General features: G+C 48.7%; 1 protein-coding gene across 1 annotated transcript in view; it reads left to right on the top strand.

Moving 5' to 3' along the window:
- LOC119094262 (protein turtle homolog A) overlaps positions 1-24,329 on the top strand; it is a 192,832-nt gene that overhangs the window by 104,118 nt on the left and 64,385 nt on the right. Inside the window, exon 4 of the mRNA XM_037217337.1 lies at positions 6,370-6,499. Coding sequence (XP_037073232.1) covers positions 6,370-6,499 — 130 coding nt within the window. The remainder of the gene's footprint in view (positions 1-6,369; positions 6,500-24,329) is intronic.

Below are 24,329 nucleotides of genomic sequence, written 5' to 3'. Positions count from 1 at the left end.
CATGTTTTATGTTGCACAAAACGGGACTTGTGTTCAAAACTTACATTCAACGGGTTTCATGCATTGATGGCCAGCTAATATCTGTTCGTATTAGAAATTGTGGTGACATACGCCAGGCGCGAGTGATTCTATGGTCATATTTTTCTTGACTTTGGGCACTACATGGCCAGTGAGGTAACAGCATTCGCATTATGTTTATATGGCGTCATACCTGTCTGGATGACTTTGAAATAGTCTGCGCGAAATGCGTCTACACAAGGTCGCGAGTGTCAAGTTAAAAAACATGAGGGTTATAAGCCTTAAAAGGGGCATAGCAGTGAACTGCACTGAATGGTCCAATCTCAGCTTAAAACTTTAAAAACTACTAAAACCGTACAAATGTGGAAAACTCTCTTTTGATGTTCCGTGGTGTGATTTCTTCAAAGTTAGATGTTGCAGCAGCGGCTCATCTGCACTGGTAGACTGTACCGTAACACACGCTGCTCGATTAGGCAGACGACCAGGCCGAACGTCTGCGTGGCTGAATAGCATACGTTCGGGTGGTAGGTCACTTTGACCCCCTGATATCTATAAAAGTTAGGGATTTATAAGCATCAAACTCACAGAGAGGATTTTCCTGTAGTTGCACTCACTTGTGTCGAAATTGGAGGTTCTTAGGTGATAACATTCTGGTTAGATAAGATCAAACCAGGTCAAACTCCACATCAGTGTCTGAAGTGCCCTCAGACCTCCTCATGCAACTGTCTTGAACCTAAATCCTGTCCCAAGCAAAATGTTACAAATGTCCGTTTTAGGTCAGTGGCCTTGTTTGACGTTTAGATTGGACATGATGCTTAAAAACCTGCGAGATTGTTTTTGTTTTTTACTTTGAAGAAGCGTCAAGGATTACTTTGAGTAGTATGCTACTAAAACAAAAAGGTTGATCAGAATGATTTTAGGCCATTTACATACTCTGATCTTTAACACGCGTGTGGAATATGTCTATAGCGGTCCCTGGCTTCAACAAATTCAAAATGCGCATCAGAAACAATCCCATGAAGCCAGCTCTCAAGCCAAAAATCGGTTTACCTTTGATTGCTATCTAATCATTTGCTATCAATCTTCGTACCTGATCCATGGTCAATATAGTTTGTCATAATTATAAGTTCAAATTTATTCTAACTATCAAAAAACAATCCCAGAAATGCATAGTTTTGTCTAACAGTCCGTTGTTGAATAACACTGAATGATTCCCTAGAAATCCCCTTCGCTTATAGCCACCGTCCTGAGTTTGAACCGACAAATTAAAGCGACCTTACAAGGTGCATCAATTTAAAAAAAAGATCAGCTATGCAATTGCCTACAGCTGAGCGAAGTTTGGCGCTGCCATGCAAAATCATTCTGGCGTACTCTTCGGGAGACGGGGGACAAATTGAGTCCCCCACCCGAGCGCTTGTCAACTGACATGCCACCTGTATCTGCACTTCAGTAGATTGCTCTGCTTAATGAACCTCTCCCGATGAGGACAGTGCCCGACTGGCACACTCCCTGAGGGTTTTTTTCTGTCACGTGATCAGGCAACGAGGAATGCTCCACCCCAGCCAAGCAACATCAAAACTATAGGAGAATGTTTCACATCTGTAGGATGTTTTGAACTGAAAGAGTTATCGTGAAGATCATTCAGCGCATTTCCCAGTCTTGTTACTCTTAAAACCTATACCCCCTCCACCCACACAGTTTTTAAGCTACATGCCCGCGAAGAGGGCACAAGAAGATGCGAAGATGGCGACAAGTACTTTTTTCTGGGATAGTTGAAAGACTTACAAGATTGGCATGCTTTTAAGTCTTTTCTACTTGAAAAATGTCAACAGTTGTAAGTTGGCTTATTACATCATATCTGAATCTTGCTTAAATATCTTGAAATGTGAAGCATTCCCTTTATAAGAGAGCAGAACGTATTCATAGCTAAACGTAGTCATTCAACTGGTTACTAACCCATTTCCGGTGCCAAAACATTATATGTAGGACTAGTATCGCTTTTTGCATGCATGCATGGTCTGGGCAAACTATTTTGAAATGCTTGCGTTGGTCACGCTGGTCGTCCTGTAAGCCCAAACAGCTAAGCGCAAGCTTGGTGCTGGCTGGGACCAGGGGCCAGCGCCGGGTAATGGGTGGTCACGTCAGTCACCCGTAATATGAGTTTTGTACCGTGTTCGCTGGAGATGTTGACATCAGTCTATCTCTAATTTCTCATCAGAAATAAAGGTTCTGGAATTTAGACATAAAATGGAGTCATTTTAACTTCTTTATCATGAATTTGAAATTGAAAATTTGGTGAATGGTGGGAAGCATCTAAAAATATGGTTTCATAATTTTGTCCAATACAGACAATCGTAAATGATGTGTCGTTTTCATATCAAAATGGTTGTTCTCCATGTGGTTGGTGCTATGCCTCGTGTGCGTAATGTTATGCCATTCCAAACATGTCATTAAAGCTGTTGACGAGCTGCTTCATCAAAAATGTATGCCACACAACGAACATTTGGTATTTTGCGAGATCGCATAACTTGTGGACTAAATGTTGCTTGAAGGTTGGCTCTGAGGAATGAGGTGGAAAAATATTTCTGATCATTCTTATCGCCCTTTTCTGCAGAATCACTAACGTCTTGAATCTAGTATAATAATTGACACACCAGAAAACGCAATAACGATCAAGGTATGGTGGAACTAGATCATTACACAGCAGCAATATATATTTTGTCAGTAAAGCGATTGTTTCCAACGATGATGTCCATATTCCTACTGATGCAATTGTCTAATTCCTCCTATATGTACTCCTAAATAACCTCTTGAATGAATTTGCAAGCCCTTGATGCGCCAGGCTGGTTTTCAGTTGTAACTTGCATGACGTTTGCATTACTCCTGTCATTTTTGAACATTTTCTCTCGAGGAGTGATGACCTATCCAAAATGGCTATGACTCTCGGCCCATTTTTGAAAGTCACGTTAGTGAGGTTTCTCGCAAGATGAACAATAAAGTTCACTTGCTGTCAATTGGGCCATGCTCCTTGTTATCAGCAATAAATTTTGACGTCAGCAGCGTCCGACCTTATTGATTGGAGACTAAGAACTCGCTAAGCTGAGTCAAAAAATGAAAAATAGGTAAAAACCATTAAAAGCAGGTTGCGCTAAGATTGGCGCAGACACACTGCATTGGTGATTGTTCATTTGGCATCTCGCTTTGCTAATGGGCACATGTATGCGTTGGGACACTAATCTTGCAAAGGTCCTGCAACATCATAATCTTAAACTACAGATCAATGCGTAGGATATACACAGAGTTGTTGGTCTTGATATCACATACAAGTGACATGTTCACTGCATACAACTGAAACTGTGGACGGCTCACTGTTTACAAATGTTGACGTTGGGACTGTTGACATTGCAACTGTAATTCGACAGCTGCATATGACTGTCTTATGATAACTGTATATTGCTGCAATACAACTGTAGATGACTGTTTATGACAACCATATATCACCACAATACAACTGTTTAGTATAGCTGCCACTCAATAACACCGTATGCGATTGGCCCTTAAAATTAACCTTGTAACCATGCGTAATGCAGGAAAATGAAGTCACAAAATGTGCCTAGCACAAATTGAATACGGTACGTCGGTACGAGCATCTTGCTCCCTATTACTTAACATCACTTTTGTGTTATTATTAGAACCGAATAAATGACAACATAGTTTTGCTTCACCTGGCACACACTTTGCATGTTTTGTAGATATTGGCCGTCTGGAACAGTTGGCATATTGAGTCGTTTGTTCTTATACTGTTGTAATATGGGTGCTCATCAACGGCAGATGGAGGAAATGTTGAGCTTCAAAGACAGGCTGATACACTAAGTGGTACATGCACCTTACCGAAATCGTTACCGTCGGAGACAATGCGGAAAAATGACGTTTATCCGATGGTCAAAGCACCGATGTTTGCATTATGTGGCAAATAAAAACATGCTGACTGAACGACCCAGCTTCACCTCAGAGAGAAAAAGCTGACCCAAGAAGAAACTGGTTATAGTTTGATATATTAGCCAATTATCAATGCGGCAGTGTGTCTAGCCACATATTTTTTTCCAAATGGTAGATAGTGATTGTTGGAAGATGCATAATACATAATAACATTCTGGCCTGTAGTGATATTTCCGCCGCTTGAGTCACCACTCATTTGACCCAGACTTAAAAACCCGGACAATTGTAGAACAGGAATATAGCGAAGAGCACGCTGGCGCGGAAGGTTTCTTTCGTAATAGCTCGCCCAAAGCAGAGAAGCTTCTTTGACAGCAGCTGATCATTAGCATAACCCCTTGCCTCCGATTAATCCAACCCAGCTGACCCGCCCCACCGAAGTTTTCGAAACCTTCCGTGGCGATGGCATTCCGTCACCTGCAATAGACGGCAATTATTGACACGCTGCGGATGATCTTTGCATACATCCCAGCAAAGCAAAGCCCACAGAGACGGACGATAGGGTAGCCATACTTTGCCCGGTTAGCCATACTATCTCCACCTGATCTTGGCTCAACACGTTGAAAGCAAGCATCTGGAATATTTTTTTCTGGGTGTAGCTCTGTATTTATTATCCGTGCTCTTGGCGGCTTGATTTCTTTGTTGTGTACGGCTTATCATTGATAAATGCATTGGCATCGCGTGCATCCATTTCCCCCGCGGCACACACCAATGCTCGTCTTCTGGTCGTTCGCAAACAGCAGCTAAAATGGTCCAGATGATTAGGCAGCTCATACCAGCAAATGCGGCCATAAATGCAGTCATACATCATTGCAAAATGACGCATGGTTTGAATTTGCCGCCATTGCTTCCTCGTTGTCATTAGACAGCGCGAGCGGAGACGTGCCATTAATCTCGCGACCAGACTGATTACGCGATATATCTAAAGCGTTTCGGAAATTCGGGCAATTAACTTTTGTCTTCAATCATGCTGCCAGCGCGCCGCCGGCCTCTCCTTCGGCGGGATGGCTCGCGAGGGCAGCATATGTATTGATAAACGAGCGGCGGGCGCTGCGGACTGGCCGGCCGCCCGGCCGCCGGCGGGCCCGGCCTGATTCGCTCTGCGGCCGGCGGCGGCTCGTTTTTGCCGCAGCTCAGCCGGCCGGCTGCCGATGCGGCCGCACGCGCTCTCCGGAGACGCCGGCGCGAGCCGCGGCCGCCACACGGGCCGCGCAAAAACGCTCGCCCAGCGTGGACGCGAGCGGGCTTCGCCGGGCAGGCTTCGGCATCGGCTCTCGGTGGTAAAGCCCTTTCGCTCGGGACTCGGGAAAAGTGTTCGCCGTCGCCACCGTGCCGCTTCCAGGCCAGTGTCTGTGCGTCATGTGAGCGCGATCTGGAACCGAATCTGCCCTGAACTCGCTCAGAACTGGTTGCACATTTCCGGCTCGTTTCCCGGAGCCGTCCGAACCCCAGCCCGTTATTGACTGGTCCCATGAAATCAATCGGCCGTGCCAAGCTCCCGCGCAGGGCATATTGACAAAAGGTATTTGCCACTGATCGCCGCCGGATCCTTTGATCCCACCGCCAGATGCCCGGTGTTCATCTGTCCGTGCTGCTGCGTCGGGTGCCGGGCAGGAGGAGGGGGGCAGGAGGTGACGAATCGGCCCCGGCTGGCGCCACGGAAGCAGTGCCGGGGCGTCGATGAATCTGCCACCTTCATTACAGCGGCACACGCCAGCCATAATGACCACGACGGCCGGTGCATTAAGCGCCCGTAGACGCCGCCGTTGACCGACGCTGGGCCGCGGCCGCCAGCAGGCCCCTCTCAATGTAAAGTGCGCCCCATCGCACGGCCCCGCGGCTGGTACTTACAGGTCGCGTGCCTTTTAATTGTTACACCGCTCACAGCGGTCGTGAACGGGCGAGCGAGTGCTGCCAACGAGCGCTGTCCCTTCCCATGAATGTCGCCGTGCCGTCGACTTACACCAGTGTTTATGAGGCCGGCGTTCGTATTTCAACCCCAGCTTTCCGTTCAGTGGAACGCCCGGCAAACGCAAAAGCGTCCCTCGAATACATGACGGGAGCTAAGGAAAGCGAACGCTTGACGCGGACTTGGAAAAGAAAATGTTTGACGCGAGCTTGAGAAACAGAATGCTTGACGTGACCTTGAGAAAGAGACAGTATGACGTGAGCTTGGGAAACACAGTGCTTGACAGAGCTTGAGAAACGGTCGGTGAGCGGAAATGTGAACGTTTCCATTGGGCCATACGTGTTGCAGGAGTGCTGCGTGAGCATCGCTGTTTGGAAAAGCCTCTCGTAAGACCCGCTGAAGTGGCGAGCGTCTTCTGTAGCCTGCCGGCTGTACTCTGTTGGCAGTGCCGGTGACGACGGTGCTGGGTCTGGCTGGCGGCGAGGCTGCGCTGCCCTGCAACATGACGCACCCGGCCGGAGACACGGTGCTCATCGTGCTGTGGTACAGAAACGGCTCTGACGCGCCGGTGTTCAGGTGAGGCGACTGCACAAGCCAGACCGGCTGGCCCGGCTCGAGCCCAGCAGCCCGCGCACGCAGGTGAGGTGACCTGCAGCGGTCCGGCCAGCTGGACCGGCTCGAGCCCAGCAGCCCGCGCACGCAGACGAGGTGACCTGCAGCGGTCCGGCCAGCTGGCCCGGCTCGAGCCCAGCAGGCCGTGCACGCAGGTGGGGTCACCTGTCGGCACCGCCTACAATACACAAACACCCTACTCGCCATGTCGGTGTTATTCCTGGGCGCACAATGCGTTGTTGGATGACGTCGTACTTTACGTGGGCGCTTGAGCACGTCTAGTTTATACATGCAGCTCAAGTCGGGCCACGCAGCTTTGCAGCCTTGAGAAGGGTTTTGAAGAGCTTCAAATAGCATCGAAGCGCATGAATAATGCATCTTTCATTCATGTAATCATGGCGTCGCTGTAGCCCTCTACAACGGCAATCCTGTATTGTTGCTCTCCCGGCTGGCCATGTGTATTGTAACTTGTTTGTGCCGAAAAGGCGACTCCGACACGTGGGCTTGGATTTCCCATGGGGAACTGCTGTATACGACACAAGAGGTTATAAGTCTTTCTGGGTGAATAATTGGGCCATTAGCACGCCCCAAGTGTTTCTCGGAAACGAGGTGGCCAAGACGTCAACGCTCACCACCCGAGGGTGGACACCCCAGAGTTGTGCTGGTTTGTCACATCCGAAACTGGCGTTAGTCCGACCGACAGGTCAGCCCAGAGTCGCGCCAACTTCTCGACCAATGTGTGAGGCTCAGAGCTGGGTGCGAAAGTCGTGCTACATGGTGAATGAGTCGGTCGCGTGTTGCTGGAAATGCACCGTTGAGAGTCGCCTGATAATTGGCCTCATTTTCATCACGCCGCGATCAAGTTTCGGGATGAGATCTTGTCACGGAACCATTAGCTAGCAGCGCGATCGGAATCGTACGCATGGCTGCACGAACCGACAGCCACAGTCCGCCTGGCGGCCGTCGCCAGGCAACAGCCCGCGGAGTCCCAGTGCGCTGATGGCGGATCTGTCGCGCTGTCTCGGATGCGTGCCGTGCTCGTCGCATCCGGCGGCCCCATCGCGCCGCGCGCTGGCGCCGGACGCCGGCGCCCGTGCCCAGGGGCGCCACCAGGAGCCCATGTTCTGGGCGGGGACGACCGATGGCCTGGGGAGCGGGCGGAGTGGTGACCGGCGGGATAACCGGAGCTAATTATTTGAGGGGACAAGTTATGCAGCCATGTTACTGTGCTGCCCCCAGGGGCCAAGCAGACCCCAGGGGTTGCCGCGGCCCCGGCCACTGGCGTCTTCTCGGGCCGGGCTATGCAGATGAATCTGGCAGCGCCGCCTGATCTGGCAGCGTGGTCTGATCTGGCAGCCGGGATTTATGGCGGCCGTCCGGCGGCGATCCGTCAGCGGCGAACGGTGCGCGTCCGGCCGCGCCGTCGGGCGCGAATATTTTACAGGCGGCGGGCGCTCGCGGCGCGACGGAACCGCTCTCGGCTCGACAAATCGTCAGGCTTTATCGCGCGAGCGCCGGTCGGCGGAAGCGGCCGCGCCCGGGGCCACGAGCCGACCGGTCCTGAGACAATCGACCCGCGGCCCCGGGCCGAGGCTGGCCGCCGACTGTCCAAGAGCTGGTGGCCATCGCTCGCCATGTCGCAGTGCGGTCAGATGTCAGCTCCATGGGCCTTTTTTCCTCCGTGGTCTGTGCTACGGAACTCTGTAAATCGATCTTTCAAAAACTTGTTTGAGCACACGACCATTGGCAGTGACATGGTGTTTTCGACGCTGCCAAACACATGTTTTTAACATTTACCAATAAACCTAAAGGAAAACACGTCTGGCGAATATAATACCCTTTTAAGTACCCTTTTTGGCGGTGGGGCGTAGCTGCGCCAAATTATCCAGAAATGCAAGCAAATGAATATCCCACCTTTTTGGTACAAAATATGTACATCGTGAGACCACTGACCTACAGCAGTTTAAAGTCAGGTCATGGTTAACAGTTAATGCAATTCCTAGGGAATAGTTCAGTCTAAAGTGACGGCGGAGTGCTGACGACATCATGCAATCTTAACACGCGCTCGGGTGTGGGGGGGGGGGGCTCAAATTGACCCCCTCCTATGGGAATGTGACATGAAGCAACCACCAACGCAGTGGCGGTTACTTCATGCTAGTTACTTTACTTTACTACTATTGCTTTTTATTACTGCAATACAGTGTTTATCCAACTAAAAGTTAAAGTGCAAGAAAAAAGCCTGCATGCAGGCGGATTCAAGCAAACAGATATCACGCATCAATTATACATGCAAGCGATTTTAAGTTAACAGGCATCGCGCATTACTTAACATGCGCTCGGGTGGGGGTCAAAATGACCCTCCACAAAGGTTTTTCCAGAATGGTTTCCGAACGGCGCGGCGCAGCCGCGCCAAATTTTGCATAGCTGTAGACAATTGAATAGCGGATCGTTTGGTGAAAATCAATTTAGATGCATCTTGTAAGGTCGCTGGTCTATGGCAGGTCAGAGTTAGACCGTGGTTTCAGCGAAGGCAATTTCTAGGGAATCCTTCAATCTGATCCAACAAAGGAGTTTTAGACAAAGCCATACATTTCTGAAATACTTTCTTAGACAACCAAAACAACTAAATGAGCAAATTGCATTGGTCTTAGGTCAGGTATAAAGGTCAGACCAATGTCAAAACCAACCTGTTTTATTGCTCTAGGACTTGCTATATGGGATAGCTTCTAGTATTCATTTCGAATTTATTGATAGCAGGAACCGCATTCTACATCTTTAATGGGGCTTCTTTGAGGTCAGAATAGGTCATAGAGCTAAAATGACCCGGGTCAACATTTGTTTTTTAGGAGCACACTGCCTAGCGTTATCTTCATCGCTTATTCAAATTCAAAACTCATAGCAGTCTTGTATGTTTTTGATCACCATGACCTTACAAAGGTCAAACAAGGTCAACTATTTTAAATGAATATGTGACCTTTTGCTTAGAAACAGTCATCAATGCTCTTGGGGCATTTTGGGGACCAACCAGGATTTAACCTTGGTTGACCTTATTTGACCTGAAGGTCATCACTTAGGAACCTCAAACTTCGACCTCATTGAGTTCACGTATAGGTTAACATACCCTGTGAATTTGGTGTCCCTAGCTTTCATAATTCTTGAGATCTCAGTGGGGTCAAATTTACCCCCATCCGAGCGAAGGGTATCCGGCAGGCAACCCGGACGCTTGTTAAGATGGTTTCTAAGAAAACCTTATGTCAGGCATAAAGATAATGTCAAGGTAAAAAACACGTTGTTAACAAGCAAACCGCATTATTATTATTATGGTCTAGTTCTCCACAATCATTTCAAATTCCACAAAGACAGCAGACGATTTCCATTTGTTTGCACTTACCTTTAATCAAGCTCCTCTTTTGAAAAGCTGCGTGCATGTCTTCCGTAGTTCTTGCTGCTGTTAGTTAAGTCAACTCCCCGAACAATTTCAGTTGTTTTCGGTCATCTTGACCTTTTAAAGATCAAATAATGTCACTGGACTAATGCGAACACTAGTGGGATTTTTCTTACAAAACGTATCTAGGTTACACCGCTACTGCGGTGTGCTGGTTGCATGAGGAGGTAGACGGGAGCTTCGTACATCGATCTGGCGACTGGCATTGTTCGACCTTATTTGCTCGGACGGATGCAACTTAGAGATCGTAAATTCATTAGGCAGCTGCACCTGTGAGAAACATGGCAAAGCCGGCACTTCCGATCAGTCCTGTTCGTGATCAGTGGTGATGTTGTATGTTTGCTCCCACCCTCCCCTACTCCCTTCCCCAACGCCGTCGTCATCGGCTCGCTCCCCGACCAAACAAATGCCACTCCGGAGACGGCGAAAGTGCGCCGAGTACGACCCCGCGCTGGGCGCGCCAAATCTGTCACAGCCGCAGTGGTCCGTGGCGGGGCACGCTGTCGGTGGCCGCCAGCCTGTCCTCGATGCGACGGCTGTTCCGTCTCGAGCACTTCGCGGATTGGATCAGTCCACGGATTGATCAACAGTCCACGGATTGGGGATCAATCCGCGGGCCGCGTTGGACAGGATCAGACATTTTCACCAAAACATGGATTAGGACCGGAAAGGATTTTCAAATTTGCTAACAGTACTTTTAATTTTCAGCAATGCACTGAAAAGGCTACATAGAACATTACTCAGCTACGTATTCTACAAAATTTTTCTAACGAACAGATCACAGCGTCAATTCGATATGAATGAGAGACACTCAGATATGCTGGTATGGAAAACTAGAGCTCCCATTCCTTCCAAAGTAGCTAAAATGTATAATGGTATGATATATCTACATTGGTTTTTGACCGCATAAATGTGATTTCATGCAGCTGTGCGATGCACGAGTACACCTAGACATAGCTTTCGGATATTTCCGGTATGAGGTGATGCTCACAGCTGAGACTGTTTCATCAGTTGGTGCGTCCGAGGATGGATACACACCTGAAGTATCATATATGAGGTTAGATGGTGGCTCTAGCTATTCAGAAAGAATACTAAACAATTATCGTCCTGTGCTTTTCAACTAGGCGCCGCTAAAACTGTGTAGTGACATGTGTAGGCATGCTGCACCTACCCTGGATTGTGAAAATCTTGGACAATGTTCTCATTCCGAAAGGGAAACCAGAAGCGATTTTGCTACCGCAGTGAGGTGGTACTTGTGAATTATCAAGCAATATAATTGTGATGTGATTAACAACACGATTAGCCTTGTTCCATTCTTCACGGAAAATCGCACGCCTTTCTAGCAACAAGCTGTGCTAAGAAGCTCAGCACCCACTGTTTTATATCAACTTATTGCACATTTTTATTCAATTAAAATCCACACATTTCTTAAATTAAGCATGCTCAGTTAAACCAACATTACTGTTGAAGTTTTAAAAAGTATTGAATACGAAAGCGGGTTGACAGGAGTTTATCTTATTTTTCTCCGGTGAGACGAATCGGACCAGACTGAACTGAGGAATCCGAGGAAAGCAGATTGGTGAGCGGATTGGATTCGGAACAGCCGAACAGGACTGGACCGGATCCTAAAAATTTTAATCCGGAAGATGCTCTGACTCCATCTCGCGTTCGTTAGGTTTCTTTTTATCGAAGGAACCAGTGAGAGCCAGGAACGAAAGCTGGGGACCAAGCACGTGTCTGACATGTGGAGCTGGATGAAGGCAAACATTTCGCCCAGAGGCGCTTCTAAGAATGAGAGCAAGCGGGTTCATTTGATATGAAACGCTAACGCCATGAGAGACATGCTGTGTGATATCCTTGACTGCTGTGCAGTAAAAACGCCTAACGGCTTATGCCAGAGGCAGGTTCAGGACTGGCAAAGGGTAATACACGGAGACCCCAGACACAAACACGGGGCCATTGGCAGCGGGACATACTCCAGTCATGTGACCATAGCCCTCTTTCTAAAAAACTGCTTACGCCTATAGCACATGCCCATGCATGTGGTGAAGGCAGTATACGTTATTTGTAGCGCATGATGGCATTGTTGCTCACACTTATGTCTATTTCTGGCTTGGCCTCTCATTATCATCCCCCGACAAACATCCTGACTTCTTCTATATCAAGCATTTGGCTCACACTTGCCGTTCTGATATAAAACTAAAACGCTATCCGATTTGCTCACTCAATAGCAAAATCATTTCGACACTTGATGTCGTGATCCCGTTTCCCACCGTGCGGTTACAACCAGTTCCCAATTCCGAAATGTAGCCATGATAGATCGTCCGAAACCAGCATTATCAACCGGCGCTGACTGCGCCGCAATCCGTTGATAAGCGGGAAAGCTGTCTTTGCTCGGTGATATTGAATGACACATACTCGAACCACTGAAATTTGCTAGTCAGCTGGGTTCGGTGTGATGTAATTAATGGTGTATTAAGCGCGGGGGATATATACAAATTAGCATATCCATTGTTGTTACAATCGGCGCATTCTATCCAACTGATAATCCAGGCAATTATCATGAAGACTTTGTGCTTAGGCGGAGTGAACTACGAACTTACTAAATCACAAACTCAGTTGTCTATCTGTCGTGATAAGAACTCTACCCTGATGACAATATGACCCAGCTTCACTTGCCTATTCCACTTCCTCCCCACCCCATTGCGTGGTCTATATATGCAAAATCCAGAACACGATCGCATTACTGGCTGGAGGATGGATGACACCATTTTGGCACAGGCACGTGAGTAATCTTACCAATCGTAGTCGAACACTTTTTGTCGGTTCTAGAGACGAGGAAAACGGTAGGTCTGCATCGGGTCTCCCGCCCGTCTGCCAGATCGCCGTGGATGCTCTTTTTATCAAACGATTTCTTCAGAGTCACGCGAGCCATAAATCTTCAAAACGAGATAACGGCCCAGAAGATCCTGTCGCCGGGAATTTTATGCGCCTAAAAGCACATCATTGGTAAAAGAAGAACGGGGTCTCCACTACAATCAGGCAATCTCGTTTAGTTACCGTCTCACTGTCTTAACTCTCTACCTCTTTCTGTCCCCCTCCTCCCTCTTTCTCTATCTCTGTCTACCTCTGTTTTTCTCTCTCCCACGTTCTCCCTCTCCTGCTCGCTTTGTCGATCTTCGCTTACTCATGCATGAAATGCAAGATGAATGCACAAAATGATGCATACCGTGGCATGTATAAGTGAGTTTTAAAACCGCAAAACACGTTTATTTTCCTTGACTTTCAATTAATAGTGACAGACCAGTGCATTGATTTACGTCTAGAATCGAGACCCGTGGCGGTACCACCACCAATCTCCTAGTGGCGGCTGAAAGCGGAGTCACAGGCACCGCACGTACTCGTTCAACACTTGCTAGCCTAGATGGGGAACGACTGGATGGCTCGTAAGCACTTCACTGTCCACAAATTTCGAGTCTTTGGGCCATGACTACCGTGAGAGGTAGGATCCCAAACCCGTCGTGTTGCAATGGCATGCAAAATCTGGACACTGATCACCTGAACCGTAGTATGCACAGGGACCCTGTGTGTCACGCATGTTATCCGTAAAGTTTGAGCATGTAGCTTTTAGGCCTCCCAATCCAGAAACGCCACGGCGAGGGTTATCACTCACCACGAGCGTTCCGTACACCACTGGCCGAACCTTTTGGGTCACAAAACAGCTGCTCACCTGCTGCCATGTGTGTTTCCATCCTTGACGTCCAACTTCATTGTCCGCACGGTCAGAGACAGAGGATGTTAATTTTTGTGACGCTTCACGTACGTCGTGCAGCCCCTTATCAGCTTGATGTGACCAAAACCGATCATCCAACCTCGTGTATATTTTTCAAGCCCAGGCGCAAGGACTGGCGTCTCGCATGGCACGAGTATCTTGGCACAGGCCACTTTAAATAGGGTAATGTCTGACAGTCCCGGTGGCGGTCTACCATCCCCCCGAGGTTTGGTCGGCTTGCTCAGTGTTTTTGAAACTCGGGGGACCAAGTCCTAATCCTTGCATGCGTTCGTAGGCCACGTGACCGATCGCACACGGCTGCAGACTGCAAAAGCACGCGCCCTGTAATAGGGCGTACGCCGCCGCCCGCCTTCGGCTACTGACACCATCTGCTTGACCAAAACGCCTCGCTGCGACATTTTCATCACGCCATTATGCCTTCTGAAGGTGCCTGGCTAACGACGCGCGGCACGTGCCGTTCCCCACTGATCGATTCGAAATCGGCACCAGAGGCTGTCCGCCGAGTGGTGTATCAGATGGTGCTACTCAAGTCCCGAGTCGTCGGCGCATCGGATTTCGAGTTTGATACAATTCGAAGACTTTTGTCAACATAGCCAGTGCCTGCTTGATTACATCGTTTTTTTTCCAAGAGCTGCTGGAATTTTGAAGATCGACGTTTGCCGGAACGAAAACTTAGAACTCATATTGCCAAGCCTCCTCTCACTTGTGGCGTCGCTGGAGCGACGCAGACGAACTGTGTTGCGGTGGTATGGTGACACGGCCATCTTCAAATTTCGCTGAGGCAGTGTGGACTCTGTATCATAGAGCTTTCCTCAGAAACACTGCAGAACACATCTGCAGCCTGTTGCTGGCTGCAGGGCTCGTTCATATTGCGTAAAATTTCCCCCATCCCTGTTTGGCCTGGCAAGTGGGGCGATATTTCGGGATAACTGCTTCAGCACTCGAACACTGACGTCTACTCGGGTCGAGCTTTGATCCACTATCGGTCCGTCTCAGCAAACATCACTAGACCATAGATTGTGGAACTTTGCTCGAGATTGCCAGGTGCAAGCTACGAGGGGCATCTTTGAAATTGGTACCGTTCACGGCGGACAAATGCAGATCATGGAGCAAATTTATTTCATCCTCGCTATTAAGACTTCGCACCTAAGGCTGCCTTTACGCGGCTAAAAAAACGAATAGTTTCGGCAACACATTGCAGTGAACATATCAGAGGCTGCATCGAAATGTAAGCTTCCACGGACTCCTGGCAACTTGAACGCCAAGCCCGTGACCTCCCCGCTTGTTACCACTTGGTTGCGATGTAGACGCGGCTGTTTCTGACCAGTTGAAGTCATGGCTGCTGATCAGGTCATGGTGGGATTCATACCCGTCTATGTTCGAGGACGTCATAATGCGATCTCCAGGCGTTAACTAAAAACACCCGAGTAAAACTACTTGTCATCCATTGAAGTTTGCAACACACACTTTGCGCCGCAAAAGAGGCAACAGTTTTTGCCCATGCTTTGCAAAACTCTGAGAACAATGTTAGCGCAGGAACACGGCATGGTAATGTTACATTTCCAGACATGGCGTAGAATGACTTTTGATCAGCGAGGCAACCACTGTGCAACTTGACGACATATCTTACGGAATGCAAAAAGTTGGCTCTTGCTGAACAGCTACGCTACATTTGTTGAATAGTAACACAAGCGTATAATCTCCAGATACGGGGCACAATGCCCGTGACAAGTCATTCAAGCAATTTACGACCATTATCAATATTATTTTGTAATATGTGACACTCGTCTCAGAAACACTCGATTCCGCGTGAAGCTAAGTCCCGTTACCACTGAACTCGGAGGCACTCGACAGCTCGGTTTCAGTAAGTTTAAAATTTGGTCTCTTGTCTCCATAAAATTGAGCTGAACTTAAGGTGTAATGCTTTTCAACTTCAGAAGCATTTTCTGAAAAGGTATTCACTTGAATATTTCGCATTCGAAAATATTGAGGCAAGCATCAGATATGATGGAAAATCTCAATTGTAAGTATTGGTGTGCTTCTAAGTGAGAAAGCTTGCTGCAGATAACACAACTTCGCTTTGCGTTCCTGAATACGTCATCGTGTGGTTTCGTCATGAGGCGTTTTTATGACGTCCGAGTCGCCGCCAGATTGTCCATGTCAGAGTTGCTACTGTGGCGGACATACTGACTCACCTGAAGTACTTAAACGCGTCGCAAGGTGGCGTGCTGGTTTATTCATGTGTGATGAGCCCGACGATCGTTATATAAGCATTTTATATTCTTTTATATTTGACCGTGATTTTATATTTTTACTTGCCATACTGCTCTAGTTGCGTTCCTGGCTTGGACGCTGTTCTTAAGTTGCCTTTTCCTAATCCCAGTTCCTTCATAACTAGTGGAACTTCCCCATTGCCTGTATTACGTAGCACAAACGCGATTGGTGATCTAGACCTGTATGTAACGCGTTATGCTGGTTGTATGCTTACTGTTGGCCGTTAATGCGGCAACTCATGCTGACGTACTCCAGATAGGCATAAGTCAATGCTCACATTTTTCTTGACCTTGAACACAGTGTGGTCATTGGGGAGCGGAATTCGTCTGAAGTATCTATAACGTCATACATCCTTGAATGATTTTGTGATGGTGGCGTGAAAAAGTCGGCACATTTTCGTATCTGGCCCGAAAATAAGAAAACTTTAAGTCTTTAAAAGATCAGAACCTTGAACTGCAGGGAGTCATCTGGAAACTGGCTATCGCAATGCACAACCGCAGGCAAATGTGGAACAGTCGCCTTACCCCTCGTCTTGAAAGGGGTAGGGTGATGCAACCCCACTCCTAAGGGCTTCTGAGGCCATCTCCCCGGCACGTTGTGTAATCGCGCCCATGCTTACGGTGACGTGAAAGGCATTCATTGCGTTTGTTTGTATGCAAAAACGCGTGTCTCTAATATTTCCGGTTTCTGAGGAGCAAGGGTCGCTGTGAATATTTAAATGGGATGTTCCACTTTTACACCCGTGTAACTTTCATGTCGCTTCGTATCACGGCCCCGTTAATATTGACATCTAGAGCTGAAATCGTTAGGCTTTCATGCAAATTGGCCCCTGACCTGGCATAGCGAGGCAAATTGTGGACCTGACGACAAACCTTGTAACGATACCGAGATGTTAATACCAATCCACTGTTTTTCCGCAGGGCTCGATCTTTCTTAGTATCGAAACGACGGGGGAGGGACACATGCCCTCCTTTATCAGTCCACGTCGTGGAAAGTGGCGAAACAGGGCGAGTGTTATCTCATAATGTTTTAGCCGTGACTGTCATTCGTTACCGCAATACTGGGCTGGAGGCAGTGAAGCCTAGAGTGATTTGACAAATGTCAATGTGTTTTCTGAAGCACACGAATATGTCTTCCATCTTTCAAGCGTTGACCAACTACGTCCAGCTCGCCATAAAAATGTCAATTCGCTGCCCACAGCTCGCTGTCCGAGCTGTCAGCTTTGGTCGCCTGAAAAAAACGATCAAGTGTAAGTTATTAATGGCGTTAACCAGCTGTTTTGTACCGAAGATCAGCAATACTTATACCGAATTTTACGAGAAGCTTGCAAGATGAGACATAACTTCGAGCTGATGATGGTAGCAGTCAAGTTCTGGTAAGTTACCGGTCGTTAACATCGCCATTAAAGAGTCGGGTCAAACAGGCTGAAGCACAATGGATTATCGTGCCGTATTTCAACCCTTCAAAGCCGCTCTCTGGTCCTGCACAAAGCCCTAGTCTAGCCTAAAGTCTTTCACATCTTCGCTTGGGGGGTTGCGGCGCGCGGCAATTCATCAGAGAGAGACCGGCCTCACTGCGTCCTGGCTATCAGCCCCCCCCCCCCCCCCCACTCAGACGCGCAAATGAATCTACTGTACGGCTGGGGTAACAGAGGAGTCAGCCTTGGGGCCTGCGGCCAAAACAGGCGTGATGACTGCAGTGTTTCTGACCGTCTGCCTCTCGCCCTAATAACGCGGCTTGGAAGTGGGATATGGTGGTTGAATGGACTTCAAGCCAAACTGACGACCCGTCTTTTGCAGTGCTGTGTCTGTGCGCGCCAGTCTATGCGTTCGACCTCCCTGTATCCCTTGCCCCGACCCCCACCCACCACAGTCTCCCGTACACTTGCGCCCCTCACCGCAGCCACATGCCACCCTCCTGGCGGCGGGCCGCGCACTACACACCCGTTTTGATCGCAAATGCCTGCAGTCTGTCGCTCCTTGAGACTGGCAGACATCAATTTTGCCATGTCAACTGCTTGTGGCCTTGAACTATATCGCAAAAGATATAAAATACCTCACTTAACTGCACAAATGGAGTTTCAAGTCTGCCGTTTTCGCAAAACATTCAAGAGGGATAATTTTTCTAAATGGGCTTAATCCGCGGTAAACTTTGACATGCATTCGACGTTTCACCAAGCTGTTTTTGACTTCGCAATTAGCAAGACAACTGCTGCTGAGCTCTGAGTGCTGTCGGTCGCTGACTGACATATTTTTCCAGTTGTGGGAAGCATTTCTTTTGGACGGGAGATACCGAATTCAAGCGCATGCATTGCAAATCCTTCGTCAGGCAGAGTACAAATAGTACACGCGACCAGCTGAACAGCTGTCTGTTCAGATAAGCGATCTGTCGCCGCAGAATTCATAAGCGGATGTCCGCAGACAGCAGTGCGTCGTGAAATGATTGCGTATCACCTCAGCATGCACCCATCCCGTGCAATTAAACCAGGTACGGGTTAATGGTGCGTTAACGAGCCGATGACGGTGGCGAACAAAACAATGTTAATGTCAGGCTTCTTTTTCATTGGCGCTCCTTTTATTGCTTGCTGCGATGTCGGTTGCCATTTGCAGCTTACCGTTATCAATGCCATCACTCGGACACAAGTTAGTTTGAGCTAGGTTTTACGGATAGACTTATCCGTCTTGGATCGCATTATGCCCCAGGTTATTGTTGTCATTGGTTTGTGCTGACGACTATGATTTACTTTATACGTAACTCATGAGCAATGAAATACAAACACCGCACTTGCTTCTACCCATGCTGCTCCAACACGTCTACATACAACACCTTATCATTGTTCGCCAGCTTCTGCCTCGTCGGCAGTTCCACACCGTGCTGAGGGCACTTCGCATGCTCCCAAAATAGCTCCAGGTGGGACCTGTGGCCGTGCCAAGCCCGACCCACGATTCAAACACGTATGCTTCGATTGAACTACTCCCGTGCAATGGAAACACTTCCTGCCAGCCGTTTACCAGGCTCAACGGCTCTACTGTCCCCACCTTACCTCACAACATCTCCCTGGTCAATAGTTCATATTGGGTGTTCCTCGCAGTACACCAAGCATGTTCTATTCCACGTGGTATCACATAGAATCTTTGCTGGACGTGTTTGAAGTGTGGCACGTTTTCTGTTTACATTTTCGTAATTTTCTTGACAACAGCTGCGCTTGTGAAACATTAGGATCCTTGTTCGTATGCGCTACGCGTGCGCCTAACAATGGCCCCTGGAAATTTGGCTGCATGTAACGCGTGGCACACCTTCTCGTCATCCACCGCCGGTCGTGGGTGTGCAAGCTGACCTGTTTTTAAATGATCCTGTTGCGTAATTTGTGTCCACTTAAGTTTAGTGAGGGACGATATTATGCACGCCTGGCGTGGCTTAGCTTCTACGTGGCGTAGAATAAAGATTAGGGCTCGCTGCGAACACCGAAAATGTGCGTATGACGCTGTGAACGGCGTCTGACAGCATATTTTCTTTGCAATAAGAATCACTGCGAGTCGCGACATTTCCTTTGTCAGCCATCTCCGTTGCTGCACTGTTACCTCACCGGCCCGTCTCCCCGTCTCCCGTCCTCGGGCGGCCGGTGCCGGCGGGCGGCGGGGTCCAGTCGCTCCAGGGGGTGCTGCAATTACGAGCCGGCCTGGATCGTCCGCCGCCCCCTCCCCCGGGCAATGACGCCCTCCGACGATATTGTTTCCAGTGTCGGCCGGCGGCGCGCGACAGGCAGCCCATGTCGCGCGGCCGCCTCCGCTCCGCCCGGGCCGTCCGGTGGGAGGTGCCCGCTGCCCGGTCCCCGGGGGCGACGGACGGCGCACAATGGTCTGCGCTGGTCCCTGCCGGACGCCTGCAGGACCGCCCCGGAAGCAGTCTCGGCGCCGGGCGGCGCGCCAGACATCTGACGCGACGCCCGGCGAAATTTGGCAGCGCCAGGACGCCGTGCTCTGCGACACCCACGTGAACTCGGCTGTGAGATTCGCGGAAATCGCTTTGAGCGGCGCCGATATCGCCGTCGGCTGACGGGCGTCCGCGTGCGATGTCAGGCCGGCGGGAAGGTGGCACACCCGGGCTTAACACGTGTCACGCGTGTGCGGCTGCAGCCGTGCGTTTCGGCTGCAAAGCCACTCTTCGGGAGTTAAGAATTTACAGTGGAAACATTCACCTGGCGTCTTGACATTGTAATGCAGCTATGTTGCCTCGTGAATGCGATTTTAAAGAGATGTGTCAGTCGTACTTAAAGCCATTGGTTGGCTTGGGTTTGGTTGGTGCCCAACTTCCTTCGTCTGTAAGCGATGCGGCTCATCCTTAAATCTGATCCATTCGAAAATGCAGCGCAACCAAGAAATGCGCTCACCATGAGCTCAGTGAACAGGTTAAAGCAGCGAACACCTCTCGGGTTCCACCAAATAAACTAGACTGCTGTCTGGGTAAAAATGGTTTTTCGCCGCCTTGGGACACAGATCCGTTTGCCTGGGATGCACCACGCATTGACGCAAATACCTAAGGAGCATGTCGAAATTAAGCAGGACGCTGTGCTAGTGGACCGCTTCCAGATTTGATGGATCGGGGCCAGTTTGTCACCGAATACGAGACACATGTCTGCCAGGACCAACAGCTTACTAAGCAATTAGCGCGAACTTTCAGTTTTTCTTTTAACATTATAACGTCAAAGTGTTTTGCAGAATAGTCTGATTATGCTGCTCATCCACTTTGCCACGCTCTATTCTGGACATCCCACTGGGGTCAACGGCGTACGGTGCCGATCGAGGACAAGCATGGCACCCGATCATGGCGAAGCCGGTGTGTGAGGGACGCGCTCGACACACAGTCATAGTCATCATTACCCAGGGTGTAAAGGACAAGCTCGGCACCCGATCATGTAGGAGCCTGGGGTGTACAGGACGATCTCAGGCACCGACTCACTGAGAGAACCAGGGGTAAAGCACGAGATGGGCGCCCATTCGTAATGGGAACCAGAGTGTAAAGGAAGAGCTCGGCACCCAATCATAAAGAGAGCCAGGGTGTAAATGACGAGCTTAACACCTGATCATAGGGTGAAAGAGCCAGGGTGAAAAGCGGCATGAACCTCCCGGGAATCTTGATTGAAGTGGAGAAATGATCGCCTTTTAGTTGTCTTGTAACACATGGCCATCATGTCTTGTTGCAGTGGTAGTTTGACCCTGGTCTAACCAACGTCATGTCTGGTAAATAGTAAATACTGGGCTTCCTTGCGTCATCGCTTGACTTTGCCAAGAGCGGTTTTATGACGTCATAGTCATTGCCAAAGTTACCACGTCAGATTTGCAGCTGTAGCAGACGGCGTAACTTGCCTGCAACATTTAAAATGGCGTTGCTAAATTATGTTTCGTCCATTTAATGAACGAGGTTCTGTGCGTGTGTTTTGACCCCTTCTCGTGGTATCCTTGAATATTTTCCTCGATGGTCGGGATGGCAAGCCTCCTAGCTCGCATTCACATTTTTGGGCACGCTGCTTTTCTCAGCTTATTCTATCTTCAGTATCATACCCGTCACACCTAGTAGGTGCCCAAATACATGTGCAGTTTATGGCGAAACGCGCTTCGTGAGCAAAACATCCACCCCGTGTTGGCATAAGTATCCTTTTTGGCGCCTAGCACATACTCTAGTAGGCCCTGTGAGGGCGTACGTTCAACGCATCGACTCCCAGGTGCGTATAGTTCTGCCCCGCCGTTTTCGACTCCCGTTCGTCCTCTAGCATGGCCAGGACTGGCCGAAACGGTTCTTATCCAAATAATAACGTGATGGAAACATGCAGCCGGCTAAACTGACTTAGAGTCAATTGTTAAGTGCATTTTCGAAGGACATATTCACCAACATAAGGCAGCAGTAATAGTGTTAGGGAAAATCCAGGAGAATAGAAACATAGATGCCTTGATATTTCGGCAACATGCCACTATTGAAACAATAGCAGAAGATGGCGCAAACCACTTCTGCTGTTGTTTTGATAAAGACATGTTGCCAAAATATCAACGCATCTGTATCTCCATTCTCCTCGTCTCTCTCCGAGGAATAAGCCTATTACTGGTATTTTACTAAAAGTCGGCTAAGTCTGACTTTTAGTCAGCCCCCTTCTGTCGTTGGGACACTGGGTGCTGAAACACCACGAATTACTTAGTGGTTATACTTTTCTTGAAATCTTGAATTCTGAATCTTGAAAACCATTAGCACAATACAGCCAATAAGGTGGGATGTTTACGTGACATTTTATGTTAGCATACATGCCCGGGTGATTAATCCCACAGGCAGCGCGCCATGCGCTGCACAAATTCAAGTGCATCAAGATCAGAAACAAGAGGATTGACAGCCGTGAAAACGAAATGACTGTGAACTGCAGGGAATGGTCATGAAAACGGTAGCTCAGTTCAAAACCACAGACAGTTGTGGAGCAGCTCCTTTATTACTGTGTGTTCGCATTATCTGCCGTATAGCATAGCTATTGGCATAATTTTTTGACCTGCATGCCACATGAAAGGGAATGTCCACATCTGAAGACATTGAAGCAAGTATCAGATATAATAAAATACTTTCACATTTGCATTTTGCATTTATTTCATTGAAGGCGCATAGACGTGGTGGATGTTCTGCGCCTAGTCAAAAATTTAAAAAAAAACTCAGTATGCAGAGATAGACAAAGCGCACAGGTGAAAGCAGTTTCATTTAATGAGTTATCGATTTAAAAGTAAAGGATCCCCGGCGCGAGGGGGCGTGGACGGCCGCCGCAGGCAGCCGGTTCCACGCGGCGGCGGCGCGGTACAGAAAACGCCGCTGGGTAGCGGTCGGTCGGACGCGCGGCAGATTTGGCGAGCTGACACCGCCCGAAACAGCGCGGGTTTGACGTTGGGAAGGATCGGCGCGCGTCATCGTCTTCGCGCGAAAAGAGCAGGAAGTGCGCTGGGGGATTCGGGAACGTGCAGTGCCCTGTACACCTTCAGGCGGTCCCGATGGTGCGCAGGATTCGTGACACTACGCCACCCGAGTGCTTTCAGAACGGGTAAATGTGATCGCTTTGGCAGGCACCACTCACTAGCCCGACTGCGAAGTGCGTCACCCTTTGCATCCTGTTTAGGTGACGCTTGGCCGCCTGTACCCAAATGGACAGGCAGTGGAGGATGTGAGGGAAGCTCACCTGTAACTATTGATGCACTTTTACGCGGAAAAGACTGCTCTAGACAACACAATTTCTCTGTTTAGTACATATGCCCCTCAATATGTCACTGTTTGTTTACGGCGTCGTGCCTCGCACGACATGATTGAGGGGCAACTGCCAGCCGTTATGTCTAGAAAACGTGCTCACGAACGTCAGATATGAATGAATGGACAAGTACACTGTTCTTGTCCTTGATCACCGCATGGTCAATGAAATGACTGGATTTGGATGGAATTGTTATGGCATCATGGGTGTCTGGGTGGCCTTGAAATAATATAAATAGTTTGCACATCTTAGCGGCATGCCGCTCAGAAACTATATGGGTTTAGGTCTTGAGAAAGGCAGGGCTGTGAACTGGATGGGATGATCCTCAAAATGGCTATCTCAGTTCAGAACCCCACTCAGAATTGTGAAACACTCCCTTCAAGTGATTAACACTCCGACAAAACGTAGGCGACACGTCAAGGAACTAACATATGTTTATTCCGAGAATGATTTGATCGCGCAGTTGTATATATGTATGTAATGTAAATGGCGTATGCACCATAGTGAATGTATTTGCGGTATGCATATGACATGCATGTGAATACCCGATACACTCATGTATTCAGCATGCAGCCTCAAACGTAAAACTGCCAACTGGATCTATTTCATAACGTCCTGTGTCGCTTTCAACCACAAATATGCACAACCACGCTCATTGCAACACTTTTAAAGAACTTCTAAATCGGTTGCGCCATTTCATACGGCATGGAAAGCCCTATGGGCGTGCTGTCACATTCACTAATTCGCACTAACAGTGTGCCATGGTATGCAGTATCACACTCATTATTGACCCACTTATTGCGTGGCCTTGTGTTGGAATGCATTCGTTGAATTTCACTGTAATCCGCCATTGTCCTTGCAATAGTTCACACTCGATGTTACAGTGAGATAAATCGACATAATTTTGTGACAGCGTTCGAGGCACTGTAAATGCAGTTTGTACCATTAAACAAATTTAGCTGAACGGCGAATTATGAGACTGGTGCATGAGTATGGCCCATTTGTACCTCCAGTG

This window comes from Pollicipes pollicipes, unplaced genomic scaffold (genome assembly GCF_011947565.3).
Source record: "Pollicipes pollicipes isolate AB1234 unplaced genomic scaffold, Ppol_2.1 Scaffold_4002;HRSCAF=4701_pilon_pilon_pilon, whole genome shotgun sequence".
Taxonomy (NCBI): domain Eukaryota; kingdom Metazoa; phylum Arthropoda; class Thecostraca; order Pollicipedomorpha; family Pollicipedidae; genus Pollicipes; species Pollicipes pollicipes.
Note: the sequence above shows the minus strand (reverse complement) of the source record. Positions and strands in the feature narration are given on the sequence as shown.